General features: G+C 39.0%; 1 protein-coding gene across 1 annotated transcript; it reads right to left on the reverse strand.

Moving 5' to 3' along the window:
• Positions 1-951: 951 nt before the first annotated feature.
• On the reverse strand, positions 952-20,663 carry FGF5 (fibroblast growth factor 5). The gene is made up of 3 exons (XM_028124233.2): positions 20,303-20,663; positions 12,775-12,878; positions 952-1,299 (listed from the first exon to the last, which is right to left on the reverse strand). Exons 1-3 carry the CDS (start codon positions 20,661-20,663, stop codon positions 952-954), a joined length of 813 nt encoding a protein of 270 aa, XP_027980034.1.
• Positions 20,664-20,965: the final 302 nt, after the last annotated feature.

A 20,965-nucleotide genomic window follows, 5' to 3' on the forward strand; every position in this document is an offset into this window, starting at 1 on the left:
GTATTCCTCCAGCTATTCAAGCATGAGGGCAGGAGGGGTTAGATAAAAGGAGAAACGAAGGCGAGGCAGAATTAGATCCCAATAAATGCTGCAAACTTCGTGTACTTGTGCCTCGAATCCTTTTCCTTATCTCCAATTTATAATTCCATCAAAAAATCCTTATATTCTCCCCTTAGTCCCAACCCATTACAGCCCAGCCACCAAAGGGTTAGGATTCCACATACTGTCATGAATTTACACACACGCACACACACACGTGCACACACACAGATCTAAGCTGAGCCTTTGGTGCCATTGAAGAGAATTTAAGCATTTTAAGATGAAGAACTAAACTTACATTATCTGAGGTATGGTAAAAAAAAATAATAAAAATTAAAAAGTGCAATGAATAAGAAAAATGAAAAAAAATCCACCTGTTACAAATGGGCTATAAACACATTTATATTCATAAACTGCATTCAAATGGTTATGTCATTAATTAAAATAATAAAAGTAAGAAAATATGCTCAATGCAGAGGTACTTTAAAAAACAAAAAACCAAAAAACAAAAGTTAATAAAATATTTTATCTGCATCAAAATATTCTTTGGAAACCAAAAATAAAAATGTATCATGTATGTTCTTTCAGATTGAGCTGTAAAAGTCAGAAAAATACATGGTCCGCACTGTTTAACTTTCTGAAAATACCGAGTATGCACTAAGCATAAAGCAAGAGGCTTTCCCCGTCTTCCAGACCTGAAGCAGTGTGCCCCCCATACTGGACAGAGAATTCCAGTTCAGTTCCTATCAGAAAACATCTTTGTTTCAGTCGCACTGAAACCCAGGACCTGACTTCGAGACAGTGTAGTCCAGCTGGAGTTGGATCGAAACGTTTTTCTTTTTCAGAGCTGTAAAGACACCCCTGGAAACTCCTGAGGGCAAGGCCTGGTTTCTCACAAGGCCAAGATGAAGATTATCCAAAGCGAAACTTGAGTCTGTATTTCACGGTGTTGGGACTCTTCCGAGGGGCAGACACGGGCACCTTTGGCTTCCCAGGACTGGGTGGCTTTTTCTTCTCAGGAACAGTAACCGTGAAAGAAAGTTCTGGCTGCTCTAGCTGCCTGAATCTTGGCAGAAAGTGGGTGGAGATGTGCTGGGGTTTGACCCGGGGGCTGCAGCCCCGCTTAGCTTTCCCTCTCTTGTTGAGGGCCACATACCACTCCCGGCCCGCTGGCTCAGTTCTGTGTATTGCTGAGGCATAAGTATTATAGCTGTTTTCCTGAAATCGTTCCCTGAACTTGCAATCATCTGTAAATTTGGCCTGGGGGGAGAAAAGAAGAAGAAATATAAGTGGTAATAATATTTTCAGCATGCAATAAAATGAGGTCTTTGTAATGCTGACTTCGGTTTACTATGTACTTTAGCAAAATGATATCAATGTATATAAAAAGGATAACAAGGAACTCTTAATATATTGAACTTCTGTTGTGGTTTTTAAATTACTTTGAGATTGCAGTGAAAAAAATTAACTTTTAATATTTTAAGATTTTTTTTTCCCCCTCTTAAGCCATCAAGAAAATAAATAGAACTGAATTACTACGGAACACTTGCCTGGCAAAACATGAATTCATGTTCAGAGAAATGGGGTCATATTATTCCTTTGAAACAAGGATACATTTTTCAATGTTATCAGTGTGATTCATGGTGCTGAGAGAGGGGTAGCATATGGCCCTATTAATATTGCATGTGTTAGAGTTCTTTAGGAAAAAATATATCTTCACACAGAGATACGGGAGAGAATATTCAATGCCAAGAAGAAAAAATTACTTTTGGAGTCACTAGCAATACTTCATCCAGATCTCTCTCTGTCTCTCTCTCCCTCTGTAGACACAGACACACACAGACACACACACACACACACACACACACACACACACACAAACACACACTCAGACAAACACAATGTCTGCCCTTGAAATGCTCCCAGAATAGTGGAAAAAGCAGACAAGTAAACACCCATCACGGTGCAGCTGCATACAGGGACTTATGACAGTGCTATGCAGAGGGTACAGCAATAGCATAGAGGAAAGGAATCTAAGAGGATGGGGGTGGCCGGGCAGAGGGCAGGAAGTCTTCCCACAAAAGATGACATTGGAACTGAGTCTTCAAGTACAACAAGATTTTAGCAAGGCAGGTGACATGAGAAAGGGTTCTCAGAGGGGGAACAGTGTGTCCACAGGTCGGCATGACACTACTATAGGTAGTAACTTTCCTATAGGATGTGTGGTGGAAGGAAGAAGAGGTAAGGCTGCCAAAGTTGGCCAGGAAGAGCTCTGAAGATGCTTATTTTGCCACGCTTGTGATGCTGATGATTTTCTGTTTACTGTGTACTTAGTGAAATAATATCAGTGCATATAAAAATAACAGGAACTCTTAATATATTTAAATTCTGTTACTGGTTTTAAATTACTTTGATATTTCCAGGTAAACAATTAACTTTTAACAGAAGATTATGTTGAGGAATTGGGGGCGCCTGGTTGGCTCAGTCGGTTAAACAGCTGCCTTCGGCTCGGGTCATGATCCCAGGCTCCTGGGATCGAGCCCCGCATCGGGCTCCCTGCTCCGCGGGAAGCCTGCTTCTCCCTCTCACTCTGCCCCCTGCTTGTGCTCTCCCTCTCTCTGACAAATAAATAAATCTTTTTTAAAAAAGATTATATTGAGGAATTAAAGGGAAGTGTATGGGGGAAGAGCATGAGCATAAAGTCAGACCTCAGATCAAATACCAATCCTGCCAATCGAGGTCTTAGCTTTAGGCTCCTTATCCACAGTCCTTATTCACAGGGCTATTGTGAGTACCAAAGTATTTTTCTAGGGAAAAGATGGGTAGCTTTCATCAAATGCGAAAGAGGCCAAGAGTCCCCAAGAGTAATAATTCCTGTCTTAGACCAGACCACCACGTTTCATAGTATCGGTGAGCACCATTATCTGGAATTCCTGGGTTTGCCAATACCAAATATGTTGATGTCTATGGAGAAGAACACTACTTATGAGATACCCTTTTCATATCAGACCAAGAGGTACTATACTGGAAATAAGAGTTCTTTTTTTTCTTGCTTTTTCTAATAGTGCCAAGCTTTTCTCTGCACAACACTGTCATCTGAAAGTCAGAACACCGCAAGACAATCTACATAGATCTACTGTTGATGGTCACATGAATTTTTTGACTTGTGCAAAGTACTGACGATATTGGAAGGCAACCAATTTCAGAGCGCTTCCAACAGCACATTGACGTTATGTATGACAGTTTACCCAGGTTATTTACATTCAAGCATAGTTCAATCAATAAGGCTCTTTATTTGAAGGCTAGCAAGTTATATATCTAGAATTTCCACAAGTCTACTGGTGATTCCCCGGATTTGATCTCTAGCAGCTGGAAGCAGGTGTTTTAAAGAACCACCACCTATGGCATTCCTCTCATCCTGTCATACCCTACCAGCCTAAGTCTAGGCCAAGGTCGCTGTGCCGATGTCACTATAGAAGAGTACACATTTACTGTTCCTATTTTTTTTTAAGATTTTATTTATTTATTTGACAGAGAGAGACACAGCGAGAGAGGGAACACAAGCAGGGGGAGTGGGAGAGGGAGAAGCAGGCTTCCCGCCGAGCAGGGAGCCCGATGTGGGGCTCGATCCCAGGAGCCTGGGGTCATGACCTGAGCCGAGGGCAGACACCCAACAACTGAGCCACCCAGGTGCCCCCCTATTTTTTATTAAAAAGACTTTCTCACAAGTCAAATGTAGATTTTTTTTGTAGTTGCTTAGCTTTTAAAAGACTTAAATGCTCTCCCATTTCATTAGATAATCCTAAAGTTTTATTTTAAAATAAAAGCTATAGCCATCTGTAATGTTTTCTGCTGCATAAAAGGATGAGCATTTTAGAAAGATATATGGGGTTTCATCAACGAGAGTAGCAGGTATGTTTCTCTGCCTCATATTTTTTTCTTCAAATGTACTTGAAAAACATTTTTAAAAATATATACATTATACCTTGACCTGACTTCTACTCTTGTTTGGCAAAAATCCATTTTCCTGAAAAAGGATAGCAGTGATTGCTTTATTCAATTTTGACAGGTTTTTTAAATGTACTGTATTATTTAACCTTTTCTTTACACACACACACACACACACACACACGCACACACACACACACGCGCACACACGCACACACACACACACGCACACACACGCGCGCACACACACACGCGCGCACACACACACACGCACACACGCACACACACACACACACACACACACACACACACACCATGGTGAATTAAACCTATAGCAATTCCATCTTAGATTCTTCATATGGGTGAAAGCCCACCAACTCTACCTGCTAAAATTATTCCATCTAAAACCTTTCTCTTCTCCTCCTTAAGACTGATGTTCTTAAACTCTTTCTTAAGAGGAAAGAAGGCTCTTTGGGCTCTAGATTTTTCAAGGGTCCGCTAACTGTCACCCGGGGCAGAGGTGCCCAGAACCTAAGGACCCACACACTACGTGAAGCCCTGTAGCCCTTCCAGCTCCCACATTAGAATAGGAGTAAAGGCAGTCAGACTGTTTTGGCTTTCTTAATTGACTTCTAAATTAATGTTTTGTCTGAAAAATTCTTCCAGCTGTGATGGAACAGAACCATTTGAAACAAACATTTCAATGAATTTTTTCATCAGGAGATCTAGTTTCTTCTCGAGGGACTGATTGCCTCTGTCACTACTCCTGGCCTTGTTCAGACAAGATGGTGACCCTAAGCATGAATTTCTGTCCCTGATATCATGCATGAACCATTTTTATAGCAGAGAGTCAGTAAGCAATATAGGTCTTAGCTACAGGTATTCCAATATATATACGTTTACCATTACACCATTTTGGATGATAAATTTTCCAGGCTTCTTTTAATTTTTTAAATCTCCTTTGAATTATAAGAAGTCCTTTGGCAAAACACATACTTTTTCAATAATAGGACTACATTATTTTCCTAGAAAAAGTGAAGTTGCCAGAAAGACTTTTTCTACAGTTAAGGTGTGAAGTAGAGAGGTGAATGAAATTTCCAAATAAGCTACTGAATTCTGGTGACCCCCATCACCGCATCGTGCTAGCACCATCAGCCATTACAAGACCAAATGCGAAAATGTTCCTAAAGAATCCATATCTTTGTTCCAAATTCATTTTTTACGAGTCTATTCAACAGATGCTTATTGACTATGTACCACATGTCAGGCACTGTACTAGCTGTCACTTTTCCAATGAGGAACAATACAGACATGTCTGGTCCATGCTCTTTGTTGAGTTAAATTATATGTTTTCCTCCTTAATTTCTCCTTGATCTTGTGCATGTAAAAACAAGGTACATTCAACACACCATAATTGCAAAATTACAATGAAATGTTTGGCTAATTTTTATGTAATTTAATACAATCCTAATGTAATTTAATATAGTCTTAATGGACAAAACAAATGAAACTATTTTTTGCCTGAATAGCCTAATTCTTCAGAGGAAGGGAAAGAGCGCAATTAAGGAAAACAAGAAATTTTTGATTAGAACGACGCTGTGCCTTGATTCTACTCATCTCTTCCCACAGTGAGAACACACAATGGATGTTTAGAAGAAAGGTCAAATTCAGTTCAAAGAAAGTAAAACTTTGATTAACTGGGATATTTTAGAAAAGACTAATTCTGCTTAATTGAAATCTGAGGGTCAAGTAAGCCAAACAGAAAATTCTGAAACGTTATTTTTTAAAAGCTTTCTAAAACCTCTTAACATAGGTTTGTTCCTTCGTAAATATCCTGTTGTATCATGATTGAGGATCTTGCAGTGAATGAGTTGAGGCCATGCAAACAAGCACCAGTTCTCACTTCGTGCAACGACAGAAGTACATATGCAGTATACGGAAGGTGGATGGAGAGAGGAGTGAACTTGGACCAACACCGGTATAATCTTTGGAGTTTGTGGGGTATTTAATCAATTTTAGTTCTTTATTTCACTTTGATTTCTTTGATTTGCCTCCCTCTTTTGAAAAGCCTTGTGAAGAAATAATTAACCAAATACAAATAATTAGAATGTTATTATGGGCTGGAATATTATTAAATAATTAAAATATTATTATAGACTATAATAAAAACAATTATAAACCAAATTGTACTTTAAGCAAAGTTCCCTTGCTGCATGCATCCCTGCTTCTGGTTCCCCTACCTCCTTTTAGTGCTTCTTGGGCTCCATCCCTATTCCCACATATGGGGCTGTCCTGGCCAGGTGCCCTTAGCCTAGGCCATTTTGTGTGGTTGTGCTGAATGTTCCCTGACCAAAGGCGCCCACCTCTGGTGGTGATTAAAGGCTAAAAGGTAGACCCTGTTCCAATTGCTTCCACGCAGAGTACCCCAGCACAGGGCAGCGCACACCCAAAGGGCTGCCCTTTACTCCTGACTACAAAGGCTTCTTAGAGGTCAGCTGGGGCCATACTATGCTATCTCCAGGGCATAGCCTACTTCCTGCTTGGCACTGAACATCTGTCCATTCTATATCTCGGTTCTTCATCCTGAGTGACCAAGGGAATATACAAGTTGGATTTAATAATAAACCAACCTGACATAATGTAATGAAGAATACCCACCACAGGACTTCTCCCCCTCCAAACTTTATGAATTGACCTAAAATTACTCCAGGAGCCAGTTCAAAATGCAGAATCCCGAGGCCATATCTCCAGAGGTTGTGTTTTAGTAACTCTAAGGTGAGACCCTGGAATTGCATCATTAACCAGCGTCCTGTGTGATTTGATGCAGGTGAGGTAAGAGTTTTCACTCTGATGCTCTTAATAACTCAAAAAGCTGAGCTATCAAGGGCTCTTATGTGCCAGGGGGCTTTACATCTCTTATTTCACCCTCACAATAATCCCGTGATGAGCAGGATGCTATTACCTAATTCTCCGGTCAGAGAAGTAAAGACAACAATTCACTAAAGCCCCATGTTTACCAAGTGCCAGGGTAGGCACCTGTGACTTCAAGCTCCAATCTTCCAACTCCTAGATACCAGCTTCTTAACACCACACAAACCCAAGGGCATCTCCTAGACTTCCGTCTAGTCCTACCTGTCTTAAAGTTGCTCCATGTTAAAATACTGATGAAAAACAATGCCATTCCCCAAACCATTGCAGAAATAGAACACCATCTCTCGCTTTTGGCTGAAATGGATCTCTGAAGCTACAAGTCAATTCATCACACCCAGATTTCCTCAATAAAAGAAGCTCCCTAGCTAGAGTCACACAGTGTGAAATCAAGGGAAAACTGGCATTTACTGCAAAGGCAGAGCCCTGAGCCCATTTTTGAGCTTGAATTACTGGACATTTGGTTTTACTATATAAATTGAAAGCCCTTAGAGGGCAAGGGGAGTTTCTATTCAAATGCCTTTATAGAGCTCATGGTCTTGACTGGGAGAGTGGAATGCTTAATAGGTTATTTTTTTTTTTATGATGATGCTAACTATTACCCAAGCCTCCATTTCCCCTTTCAGAGCTCTTGGGGCTGCTGACTCCTCCTCACACTGCCCCCAGCGAAGGAAGTCCAGTCCAGACTCCCATCCCGGGCAAGCCAGCTGGCATCCTCTGAAACCAGGAAAGGAAGATGTTCTAGTCCTTGCTTAGGTCTGATCAAGCACACATTCCATGCCTGTTTCGTAAACTCTGCAATTAGCTTTCCTTCCAAACATGATCCCCTAAAACCCTGAGAAACAAAAATAATTCTACCACATGCTTCTCTCTGGACCTTTAAAACAAGCTAAAATGTTTTTTCCCCAATAAGCAATGCGCTATCATGCATACTTTATGAAAAGGCTGGAAAAAAACATGATAACCATCTTTTCCAGGATTTCCGTTTTCTTTAGGGAAAAAACAAGATGCAACAGGGCTCTAAAAGAATTATGAGATTATGATCGTAAGAAATCCTTGTCTCCTAAGAGCTTGAGCCTGAGAATTTTGCTTTCCCAAATTTACGTTCTTTGAAAAAAGGAAAACTCTGGAGATAAGGGGCTACTATGGACACAAAAAATTTGGACCTGAAGAAAAAAAGGTCAATGATAAATAGGATTGGGCACTGGTCTAAATATCTGAGGGGTCACAGCTGCCTGACCCCCAAAGCAGAAAGTCTTTTCTGAGAAAGGAGACAGGATCATCATACAGCTGCCTCAGAGCAAATTAAGGAAGATCTTTTTAAAATTAAATACTGAATACTGGGCGCCTGGGTGGCTTAGTTGTTTAAGTGTCTGCCTTTGGCTCAGGTCATGATCCCAGGGTCCTGGGATCGAGTCCCGCATCGGGCTCCCTGCTCTGCATAAAGTCTGCTTCTCCCTCCTCCCCACTGCTTGTGTGCTCATGCTCTCTCTCAAATAAATACATTTTAAAAAAATCTTTAAATGCTGAATACTTTCCAGGCACTGTTCTAAGCCTTTTATATGTATTATCTCATTTAAACTGCTCAACTATCACAATAGATTGTTACTTTAGTTTTCCTCCTTTTACAGCTGATAAAACCACAGACGAGAAAGATTAGGTAAAATGACTAGGTTTAATTTAACTAGAATGACACAATCTAACTGGTCCTACATCTGGACCCACCTCAGATAAATCTAGAATGGCTCTCTATGGGGATTTTGATAGAGATAATAAACCTGAGGAGAGAGCAGGAACAGAGTGAGGAAGGAACAGGAGCAGACAAGCAGGCAGAGAGACAGAGACAGAAAGAGAAGCGAGCTCATTTACACAAGTACCTCAGCCTAGAATGAGCTGAGAAGGAGAGTGGAGGTCACAGCGAAAGCTCTGACTAACCCTCACGGCTCTTGGGGAGGCAGACATCTACTCCCACCCTCAATGATTCCTAGCACATCTTGAGAAGGAGAAGACCAGACACCTTCATCCTTGTAAAGAATGTTGAAAAAACCTGCATGGTAGGAATCTGGCTGCACTGTGTATTTGGAGTATACTCGTAAAGATTTTAAGGAGAGCTGCATGTAGGTTGCGACGAGTGTGTAGGTTGAATGAGTGCAGGAAGAAGTGCCCACAGAGATGACTGAAGTTCAAACAAAATTTCTCTTACCGAATTAACAAACTTAGCACAAGAAAAACAACAGCACAAATATTGCCTAAGTGTAACCCGTTCTTGGCTCTTTTTTGTCTGCCATCTTTGTGTCTGCTGATAGTGAAGCATTTTCTAAATGAAAAATTTCAGTGAACAAAACAGAGGTCTCTTCTGCTTTGAAAATTCATCTTGAGAGGCATTCCCTATGCAACACATCATCACATTAAATGACCAACCTGTAAGTTTTACAGTGTAAAACTCTGTGATAAGTTCTGCGGCGAACACATCCCCTCTGCTTCTCTGGACTTTAAAGTCAAATACTAGAGACACAGAAATAGATGGGGGAAAAAAGAGTCCAAAGAGAGCGTGGGTAAGGGGGTGCACAGCACAAGCAAAATATCGTAAGGATGCACCACAATATTTATTCTTTACCATGTAATATGAAAATACTATTAAACTCTGTGATTATTAATTCCTATAAAACAATAGGGGAAAACAATGTAATTGGTTCCAAACAAAACTTAGTATCTTCTTTCAACTAGCTTTTACCTACAAAGCAGTATAGCATTTACAGAGAAAGAAAATTTTAAAAGGATGGTTCTGGTTCACTCACTTGTTACTGCGTTAACTTAGGAAATGATTTAACATTGCTAAGACTCTGTCCTCACCTAATCATGTGATGACATAATGTGAGTAAAAGAGTTTTTAAACAACTATGCAAATACATTGTCTGTGCCTAGCAACTAATTTTTAATATTCTAATTGTTACTGTGAAAACTAAGTTGAAAATCTACAATTATCCATGAATATTTCTCAGTACAGTATGGGCATTACTTTCTCCAGAATTATATGAATGCTATACATTTTTGGTTCATATTTACTTTATAGATAAAACCTGAAAGTACTCTATTAATTTAAAATTTTTACCAGTTTTGTTGCGATATAATTGACATATAACATTGTGTAAGTTTAAGATGTACAACATGATTTATACATATACACATATATAGATAGCAAAATGATTATAAAGTACTCTTTAAATGTCTCTGCACAGTTATTAATTTAAAGCAGCTCACGAATTACACATTTAATCCTAAAAATATAAAGGTTTTTTAGCCTTTTTAGTGACAATGCAATTTTGTGAAAATCAAAACTAAATCAAATAATTATATCTAAAGTTACAAGAACAATTTTCAATGTGTTTAACTAGAAGAAAACAAGAAAGAAACCATCTGGGCATAAAACTGATAATTGCTAGGATTAATACTATTTCTAAATTCAACTTCCTTAAAAATAAATCACTTTATAATTTAATTAGGTTTCCATCTAGAGAAAAAGTGCTAATAAAAGCTCAGATAAGAGAAAGTGGGATTGGACAATTGGTTTAAAAAGAATCCACATAATCGTAGGGCTTAATTTTTTATCTACACTTCAGCTCAAAGTCATTAGAATGACTTTTATATCAAAGAGCTTCAGTGAGTGACAAGAGCAAGACTTGCTTTGTACTGTTTAAAAGTCATTATTCCATGAAATAACTTTAGCCTGCCAAGATGAGAAAGAATAACAGATGCTGTTTTTGCATTATCTGCATTATTTCAGCCAGCCATCCTTAGACATTTGGGTCAAATTTCTGGAAATTCGTTACTTGTGTTTGACAGGGGAATCATGTATCCTCACCTCTCGGTATGACCTTTCTAATTGGCATCCATTTGTAATAGTCTGAGTTCTGCGGCAATTATCCTTAAGCTGGTCCAAGTTTAGTCTATTTTTTCATGTACAAGAGCACAAATCAGAACAATTTAAAAGTTAAGGTGCTCACCCAAAACAAACCAATAAGAGAAAGTTTCTTTACATGCACTGCACTTTATTATGATGCTTAGATTCTGAAAGTGTTTCAATTTTTTACAACCTTAAAGTAGACTGGGGAAAAGCTATTGTGTTCAGATGTCTTTGATCATTGTCTTCTATTCTGCATGTGGATTTTTAAAAATCAAATTTTTTTTTTTATTAAATGGCATGTCCATGAGAGACTATGGACTCTGGGAAACAAACTGGGGGTTTCAGAGGGGAGGGGGGCGGGGGGATGGATTAGCCCGGTGATGGGTATTAAGGAGGGCACGTACTGCATGGAGCACTGGGTGTTATACGCAAACAATGAATCGTGGATCACCACATCAAAAACTAATGATGTATTGTATGGTGACTAACGTAACATAATAAAATAAAATTTAAAAAAATGGCATGTCCTACTTGTGCACAGTGATGCAGAACTTTACCCCTTAAAATAATCAAAGAGCGATTACTTTATGAAAACTATATTATAGCTTGCTAGATTACAATAACCAACTCAGAAGATGAAGTAGGTAAATCTTTTCATAATTCTTGTAATCGGTGATTAAAGAGGTTAGCAAAGGTTTTTCTTTTATCTCAATCCACTGAGATTTCTATTATATTTAGCTTACTGTATAATAATAGACAGTATTTATTGAGCACTTACAATGTACCAAATACTGTTTTTAAAAATTTTAAATGTATTATCTCATTTAATCCTCAAGTAACTGTAGAGATAGCTTGAATTCTGCTACCCCCTCCAAGAGGTATTAACAAGTCACTTTTAGAAAAAGGAAAATTGAAATTCTTACACATTGAAACAAGTGAAACTCTCAATGAATTTTTTAAAGAACTGTAAGTAAACATCATAAATAATAGTAAGCTTCAATTGATTACACTCTTAATTAAAATTTCCTATATACTTCAAAAACCAGAAAAGTGATATTTCTCCAATTCATTTAGTAAAAATTAAAGAGAATACAAAGTAAAGGGCTAATGTTATATAATAATGGCTTTGTAAAAATGATATAATGTGACAAATCTTAGTACACTGCAGAAAAAACATAAATCACTTTTAAGTGCTGTGCATATGTACTGATATAAGTAAATCAAATCTGTGAGTAGAAAAACCAACCTAGACATATCTTATTATCTTTAAAATGTTTTAATGCTTCCCAAGTAGTGAGCATTTTCAGAAAAAAACACAGAAATCTATAATTCGTAAATTGATTATAAAAGTGGCTTGCAGAAATTTTTGAGTGCACAATTAGTCTTTGTAATTTTAAGAAGTATTGTTTTTGATGCCACAAAAATACAAAATGAGAGTCCTCAAATGGATAAATTAAATTTCTCTCAGGAAGATCAAAGTCTTCTCATTATTGGTTTCTCCCCGTACTTATTGATGTGAAAATATGTTGTATTACTTAGACCTAATTTTTGATGTCACGCATGGCTTGTAGAACCAAATAAGAACTTGATCTACTAGATATGCACACACAATCCCCATAAATATGTGCATTTTAACTGTTATGCAGCATTATCGTTTCCATACTTTCCCTCAGTTGAGCCAATTTTAAGAAATAAGGGCGATCACTTTGAGAGCGCGACTTTCAAATGCGTTCATCCTTAAACATTTTTTGTGGATTCTATATTATCTTTTCAAGTAAATTGAATGTGAAAATGATTACTTACAAAGACATCTTGGTTAGAAGTACATACAATTTAGCAAAATTACATCCTTTGAGCAAATTTTTCATCTACCAACGTGGAAAATCACTTCACTCCATTCTACAAATGTAAAATCTCCATAAGACCTTTAACAAATATAAAGTGGGTCTACTTACACTTGCATGGAGTTTTCCTTTTTTTGACATCGCTAAAAATTTGTTGCTGAAAACGCCTCGAATTCCTACAATCCCCTGAGACACAGCAAATATTTCCAAAACACCTAGGATGACAGAAATCCCAAAATAAAACACAGACTCTTCCACATATCATCGTGAAGAATTAAATTTCTACACAGACTCTTTTCATTCTTCGTAGCTGTGATTAAAAAAAAAAAAGAATGGTACTTAACATCCTTATTTTTCATGGCATTCATCATGTTAGAAAAAGGGAAGCCCGGCCGTGCAAGTGTTCACTTCAAAGAACAAATTGTAAGATTCAAAAATTTATGTCTGGCTCATTCGTAATCCTTTTTTTTTTTTCTTACAAATAAGTCGCTTTTCGTAAGCGACGTTCAACAATAGAATCTTCTCAAGCTGTAAAGGAATCCAAAAGAGTTTCTTTAAACGTTTTTCAAAATAATTCTCATCCACTGTTTTCTATCCGAGATAATGCACTGCTTTTAATGTTAAATCTCGTAAAGTCTGGCCCAAGACTAGTATAAACCACTGAAAGCCAGAGATAAATTCTACTTATTTACATGAAGTAAATCCCTCTTCTCAAATTATAATAACTAGACAAGGACAAATCAATATATACCATATTCAATCATTCAGTGAGTAGTTCATTTAAAGACTACACATAAAAAGATGTTGAAAGCATTATAAATAATTTGGGATTATTGGCTCAATGAGTGTTTAATGCATTATGGTTTGAGACATCTTGCATTTTAAATGGCTTTTCTGGAAAAAAATATTTAATGAGGTATTTTATTACATTACTGTTTATATTTAGTATTTCATAGTCAGCCTTATTAAGTCAATGCCCCTCTGTCTCCTATAATAATTTGAAAGTCCACATCAACTGCGTTAAGAGAATCACATACCACAGTTCATAAGAGTATTTTAAGAAGACGAAATTCATAGTCTGTATATAATTGGAATGCCTGCCTGTTTATCATAAATTCATATATAATGTTATACGAACATGAGAAAAGCATAGTACTTTCTGTTAATCGCCTACATCAAATTGCCAAAAAATAGGTGGGGGAGGACAAAATAATATATTTCACTAGAGCTAAAAAGGGACCTATTCTAGAAAGAAAGGAAGGAAAGAAGAAAGGATGGGAGAAGGAAAGAAAATCTCAACCTTTCAATCTATATTATTCTGAATATACACACTAATTAGGATATCTCAACCATATTCTGCTGAATAGAGAAATTTACCAGAAATTAAAAAAAAATTGTAACCTCCCCTTGCAGTATTTGAAGTACATGTAAAATTATTCAATTTACCAAAAAGGCAATACTGTGGATACATATATATGATAAATACAAATACATATATATATGAATATATTAAGCACTTTTTTGCACAATGTGAGTTAATACCTATAATTGTAGCAAATGCTGCTGCTTATTTATTCAACTTGATTTCTTAAAAACACTTGAGCAGAAAGCTCATGGGGGGGGGAAGGGGTAGCCGAAGAACTATTGTCTTTGTTATAAGCATATTTAGTCCAGAGTAAATAAAACACATCTCCAGGAAACTGTCACTACCACTTTATTAGTGGATGTTTCCTGAAAACAAAACAAAAAAACTATTTGAAAGGAACTACTTTTGCTTTTAGGAAGAAACTCCTAAAGAAACTGTCGTCTCATAAGTTATTTTCTTCAGAATGTTTTCAAAATGCTCTTTTCAATAGATTTGGCTGTACGAATTATTTGACTGTGATGCACACCCAAGGATTTAGAAGCATTACCATTTTATCGAATAGTGACAAAGCACGCAGAATGCTTTGTAAAGTTAGATACAATACACCAGGTAATATGCTGTGATAATTTTATTAATAAAGCATTACTAGAACATGATACAAAGTTATATTTCTATCACAATTACAGAATGATATTCAAAACAGCATTAATGATTTTAGATATTTGGAAGATGGGGAAGTAATTGTGAATGCTGCGTAAATGCGTTAAAAAACGAGACATAGAAACATGAGAAATTGTCTATGTGTGGAATGAGAGACTTGAAAGGGACAGTATGGTTTGGTAGAAGAGGAGAGTTAGTTGTGTTTTCCCCCAATTTACTCATGGTTCTACATTGTTAGTGTTTTTATTCGATTCTTTGGCAGATTACTTGGTTTTGTAAATGCAAACCTGTGTGTTAGTGAAAAAAATACAAGGTAGCCTAAAAGATAAAATTCTTATTAAATATATCTGTTTACAGGTTAACATTTGAGAGGTCAAGACAAAGTCTCTAGAAATATTTGTTTAATGGGAGCACTGCTTTGCCTATGTAAACTATAGCTTCTGACAAGTAACGTATTCTATTTTTAGAAAACCCATTTTGAGTCAGTTGTTTCCTAACACACTATATGTACATTCTGTGTATGTATGCTATGTAAAATTTGCATCATAACAAATTACATGGGGAAGATAAATAATATATGTAAAGGGTTATTATTTTATTACATACTGCTTGGTTTCTTTTCTTGCAAGTTCCAGTGTAAAAATGATATACTGCCTGGGAATAAATGGATTTTATAATTTTTAAAAAATTTTATTTAATTGAAAGATTAAAAATATACTTTTATTACATATATTATTCTATTTAAAAGTATGAAGAATGCAGGAAAGATAAAGATGAGATCAGATGAAATAATTATTTTTTCACATCGGCAACTTTGGCATGATCTTCTAAATCTTCATGTAATTATGATGTAATATTGAGAACGGTATTAAGATCATAATTTCCAATGTAATTCAACAGTAATTTCACAAGTCTTTTTTACTAGAATGTTGGAGCAGATTCTACAATTCAACTCTCTGACCTCATCTCCAAGAGATCGCACAATTATTGATTTTACTATGCCAAATCTCAGCAACGCACTAAAGAACTCTATATAATATTTTAAATCCACATGCATTAAATCACACATATATAAATCCCAGAAAACATTTCTCTAAAACTAAATTTTTCTCAATTTCAGTTATTTCCTGACTCTTAGTAGAGTCGAGAATAATTAATTTTATGAGAATTTACAGTTCACATTATGGATGCCAAGATGGTATCCCTAAGCAAAATTGTGGAAGGCCAAGTGTATCTCACAGATCAGAGAGTCAATGAAATGTCTGTTAAACTGGATTGTTTTCTTTGACCTTCTCACTACCTCTCTTCCCTTTTTCAGGACACCCCATGTGCACACATGTATGGACACACGTTTACTCTGCAGCGATTTTGGCCTTCTGCTTGGGGAGTCAGGCAGGGTAATTATTTCCCATTAGAGTGCTGATGACAATGTGTTATCTTTCCTAGGGTGTTAACATGTAAGAGGATCAAAAGAAAAAAGCAGTGCTTAACAGAAAAAAACCTATTTTCTCTTGGTGGAATTTGGGGGTTGACATCTAGATTGAAGGAGGCAAGAATTTATACACACATTGTTTAATCTACCTCCTTACAAGCATAGGCATGCATTACAAAGTAAGTTTATTTCAGTAAGAAAATATATGTCTAGATTTTTTTACCTTAGTCCTGTCCAGATTTTTTAATACAACAGGACTCTATTAATGATGGTTGATAAAATCATGTAGACTTTTCCCTTTTCTCTTTTCTTAGTGAATGACATAATAGACACAGATATCCCATGTATTCAGAAGCCTTCAACAGCTCATCTGAAAATCCTCGAAGAAAAATAATTTGAAACTGAAGTTTCTCTACTTGCGTTCACACAGCAACAGATATGCTACATCACTATCAAATCTGAGGCTTGAAATACCCAGCTTAGCAGTTTTCAGTGATTAAATTAGTAACAGAAATCTTCCATTTGAGTTTTTCTATTCAGTAGATACAGATTCTGATTTAGCTAGGCTTGGGAGACTATTTAAAAGGTTGACTCTACATGAAACAAAAATTGATAGTGAATTTTCAGATTTTTAAAAATTAGTAAAATTGAGGGTTTTGTTTGGTCAGAATATATGATTGGAATTTTCATATTTTATGTGAACACTTTGGCCTTGTGCAGCCACAGCCTTCAACTTTTGCTCCCTGAATTGATAATTACTTGACTGCCTATTCTTCAATGGCCTGACATAAGTCAACAGAAGTACTGAAGCTGAACTTGAAAGCATACACACTAAAGCAAAACTTCTTTTTCTATTCAACAGTTAGATTATATCATCTGGGTTTTCTTGCCCGTCTTTCTTCACCCTTCCCTAGTATTTCTTCATAATAAGAGTATATCTGCAATGCGCTTTTTTTTTCTGTCTCCAAACTTGGGATAACTACTGTATAAGTGAAGCTAAGAACACATTAAGTGGTATGCTTTAAGTAAATTGTGTTTCAAAAATCTATGGCCAGAGTACACTCTGGATGGTAAAACTAGAAAATATTCATTTTGCAGAAATGTTAATGTCAAATGATAGTTGTGAGACATATATTTATATATACGCATCCCTTCTGACAAACATTACAGAAAATTACTGAGTTTAAAAGAACCTGTTAGAAGGGAGTTTGATGGCAAAGTTTTGACTCTTTTCTGAAGTAGCATGCTATAACCAAAGAAATCTAAGTTTTTTATCATTGCTAACTTACAGACAGTAAAATGAGATGATGAGGTAAAACTCTGGTGTATCCTCTATGGTCCTCTCTGGTCCCAGCTCTCAGTGTCTCTTGTGAGACTTAAACAACAAATGTTTCTTTATGTACTCTAACCAACAGCCCATGACGAACACCTTAGTTTACATACGTGTCAGGAAACCGTCAAGCGCTGCTTTCAAAGAGGTATATGACCACCCAACAATTAGCAGGCTTCTGTTTCTCTTTCACAGCTCTTTAGGGCAGAGGCTTATTTTAAATTTTTAAATTACATGCTTTCCCACTAAACATGACATATTTCATAAATTCTTCATCCAGTAGTGGTGGCAAAATCATAGTTAGTAGTATTGGACACTCCAGACATCACAAAGAAGAACATCACAATGATTTAAACATTTCAGTTACAGTTTCCTCTGTGAGAAAAATCTATGGAAGGCAAAAACAAACTAAAATTCCCCCAACTCCCAAAAGTAACCAAAATATCAATCTTGATGATGTAGGTAGCCTATTATGGGTGCATGAATGAATGAATGAATGAATGAGTGAGTGAATGAGTGAATGAAGGGCAAGCCATATGAAAGATACAGACTAAACTCTGAAAGGCTATTCTATACTGGAATGAATTGGGAAAAGTGTTAAATCAAGGAAGTTTTGTTTAGGCTACTTAGGTGCTGTTTAGTAAACATCCCTGTTCTTTTTTACGTATCTTTCAAAGTGGATTTTAAAATAAACTGTACCTTGGAAATAGCAGATATTGGTCAATTGGTCAATTGGTGAATGTATTCTTTGTTGATCTGTTCTCATTTTCCTTCCTATGCTTTTCTAGAACTTCCCTCTGGCAAGGCCTAAGCAGCAAAAATCTTTGTCTTTTCCAAGGGAAGAGGGTGGATATATAGGGAATGAGTCTGGTATTTCAGAGATCCCTAGTACACCCAAACCCTCCCCCCTGAGATCCAACCAGCAGCCTGTTGCATGTTAACTTTGGATCCTCCCTTGGGAACACAGAAGTTACCTTGTGTTGGTGCTGATTTCCTAGATAAACTACAAGAACAGAACAGAAAAAGTTTTCCTGTAAAAGAAAGGTGGAAAGATCACTAGAAGTGCGGAATGAGCTCTGTCTGGTATCTGAGGGAGTAAAGAACTGGGTGGGGGGAAATGAGAAGGACCAATGGCAGTACTGAAGTAAATGTGACTCTCGCTGTCCCTGAAATCTCGGAAAATTCCCCTTCACCCTAACACACCTTGCCCTTTCTCACCAAAGAAGGTGAGTTGTTGGATGAAGGCGAAATGAACCTTAAAACCTAGAAACAGGCTCCTGCATGGAGCGCGTGGGAGGCTCCCGGGCTCGCAAGGGCAGACTCGAAGAGCCCTCTCTCCGGTTCAGGGCTCCAGGCCCCCTAAACACGTGTAACACGGCCAGCTGGAGCAGCACAGCTCGCAAGGCGAGTCTGGGGCACGGGCGGGCGTGGAACCGCTCCTCTTCCGGCGCGAACCGCCAGGTCTTCCACAGCCAGCCTCCTGAAAGCCGCGGGAGGAGCGTCGCCAGCCGGCCACCCCACCGACGTGCGCACCTCCAACCCTGCTTGGGAGGCGGCTGCCAGATTGCCAGACCCGCTGTGGCGCCCGCGCCCCTCCGGAGCTTGGGTAAGTAAGAAGCTCAGTGGCCCGTGGTGTTGCTGGTTTTGAAACGAAGCAAGTTAAGTACACTGACACTCGACAGCCAGGTGACCGTCCGCAGCGCAATCTCCTGGCCACGTTCCCGCTCTTCCTGAATACCTCACAGGCCCGGCTGTGGGTCTGTCTGTTGGATTAACCCCTGCTGCATGAGCGATCTGGCCCTACCGAGGAAGAGTCTCAAAGAGATCGCCCCAGTTCCGCACGCACCCCCAAATCCTCTCTCCCCTCAGCTACCTAGAGGCAGTGAGAGGAATCAGAGGAGCGCTAGCGATGGTCTGGAAACCCAGATGGGGGTGGCAAGAGTGGGAGAAGAGAGAGAGCTAAAGAGAAAACTCAGAAAGAAAATGTAAAACTTTCTTTTAAAAAAGCTTACACGATGTGCACCTGTAAGGAATTGAACGTCCTCTGAGTTTCTTCCAAAATAAAGAACTTTCCCTTAATTGTCCTTGGGGACCAAAGGTTGGCCACTTCCTAACAAGGTGCTGTCATGTTCTCAACATACTAAACGTTGCAAACCCAACTCTGAAATTAATCATTCAAATGTCCATCACGTATCTTTCTCTAAACGTGTCCAGTTTTCCAGATCACTGTCTTCTTCCAAGCAGGGCATGTCTGGTCTCCCCTAGAATATACGTATATATTCTAATGCATATAATGTGCAAATATGTATATACAATAGACACAAACACGGATACATAAATGTATAATATACATTACTCTGGGGTTTATGGTGGCAGTTGGAGGGGCGGCATGTGAGATTTGATTCTTCTAAAATAACTGTTCAGTTATGGGCAAGGAATAGGGATGCACTTTGATGCCTCTTGAAAAATGGTAGCCTCGTAAACAGAAGCAGGAGGTAAACAGAAACCAAACGAGCAGAAAGAAGATTTTTGTTTTTTCTCCAGGCACAGGCTGGAGGCTCCTCTTTGGGACCCCAGCAAACTGGAAACAAGGTCTACCTGTCTTGTGCACCAGCCTCTGGTAGCCTACACCTCAGGAATCGCCATTCCTCATACCCGCGAGAGGGGTGCGCGTGTGCGTGCCATACAGACGCACCTCCACCCAACCCGCCCGGCCGTTTCGAGGGCCAGCTGGGTCCCAGCGGCCAGGGTTCCTGAAGGTGCTCCCGTGGGCCAGGGAATAACCGCTGTCCTTCCCGAATCCCCCACTGCCCGCTTAGGACGCGCTTGGCCAGGAGAGCGAGCAACTTACTTAACATATTGGCTTCATGGGAGCCATTGACTTTGCCATCCGGGTAGATCTGCAGATGGAAACCGATGCCCACTCTGCAGTAGAGGCTGCCGGTCCGGCGCCCCGAGGGGCTCCACTGGAAACTGCTCTGCTCCAAGCCGCTTCCTTGGTTGCCCAGAGAAGCCCCGGGGGAGGAGGAGACGGAGGAAGAAGAGGAAGACGTCGTGCCACTGCTGCTCCGGCTGCTGCTGGCGCCCCCCGGGTTCCGACCGGCGGCAGTGGGTCCGGGTTGCCCTTTGGGGGCGAGGTGCTTCTCCCCTTGAGCCCAGGCGCTGAGGATTAGGTGGCTGAGGAAGAGGAGGAGGAGGAAGGACAAGCTCATTCTTCCAGCCGCGGGGTTTCTAAGTGCATCTTGTAGGGCTGGTTCTGGGCTCCGTAGCCCCCGCGCGGCTGCGTGCCTCTGGCGCTGCCCCCCTCGCCGCACCGGGTGGACATAGCCTCGGGGAAGAGAGGGAGGGAGAGTGAGAGGCCACTCGAACGGATCTCGGCTCGGGTACTGGGATATTTATAACGCCAGTGATCTCACTGCTTGGTGCACGCCTGCGAAGCTTCCCCTCACCCGCCGCTTTGTGTACTCTCTGGCCGGTGCGGGGAGGGAGCCTCGCGGTCCCGGGGGCGGGGGGT

Source organism: Eumetopias jubatus, unplaced genomic scaffold, assembly GCF_037043125.1.
Source record: "Eumetopias jubatus isolate StellerSeaLion01/CBP00866 unplaced genomic scaffold, mEumJub1_p1.0 scaffold_2, whole genome shotgun sequence".
In the NCBI taxonomy this organism is placed as follows: Eukaryota; Metazoa; Chordata; class Mammalia; order Carnivora; family Otariidae; genus Eumetopias; species Eumetopias jubatus.

Bases quoted from the DNA above. Each gene is read 5' to 3' on its own strand.
- FGF5 (XM_028124233.2), bottom strand. From the start codon at position 20,663: ATGAGCTTGTCCTTCCTCCTCCTCCTCTTCCTCAGCCACCTAATCCTC. The intron at 12,879-20,302 runs GTAAGTTGCTCG...CTGTCATCCTAG, and splicing joins CCATGAAGCCAATATGTTAA to GTGTTTTGGAAATATTTGCT. The intron at 1,300-12,774 runs GTAAGTAGACCC...TTCTCCCCCCAG, and splicing joins AAGGAAAACTCCATGCAAGT to GCCAAATTTACAGATGATTG.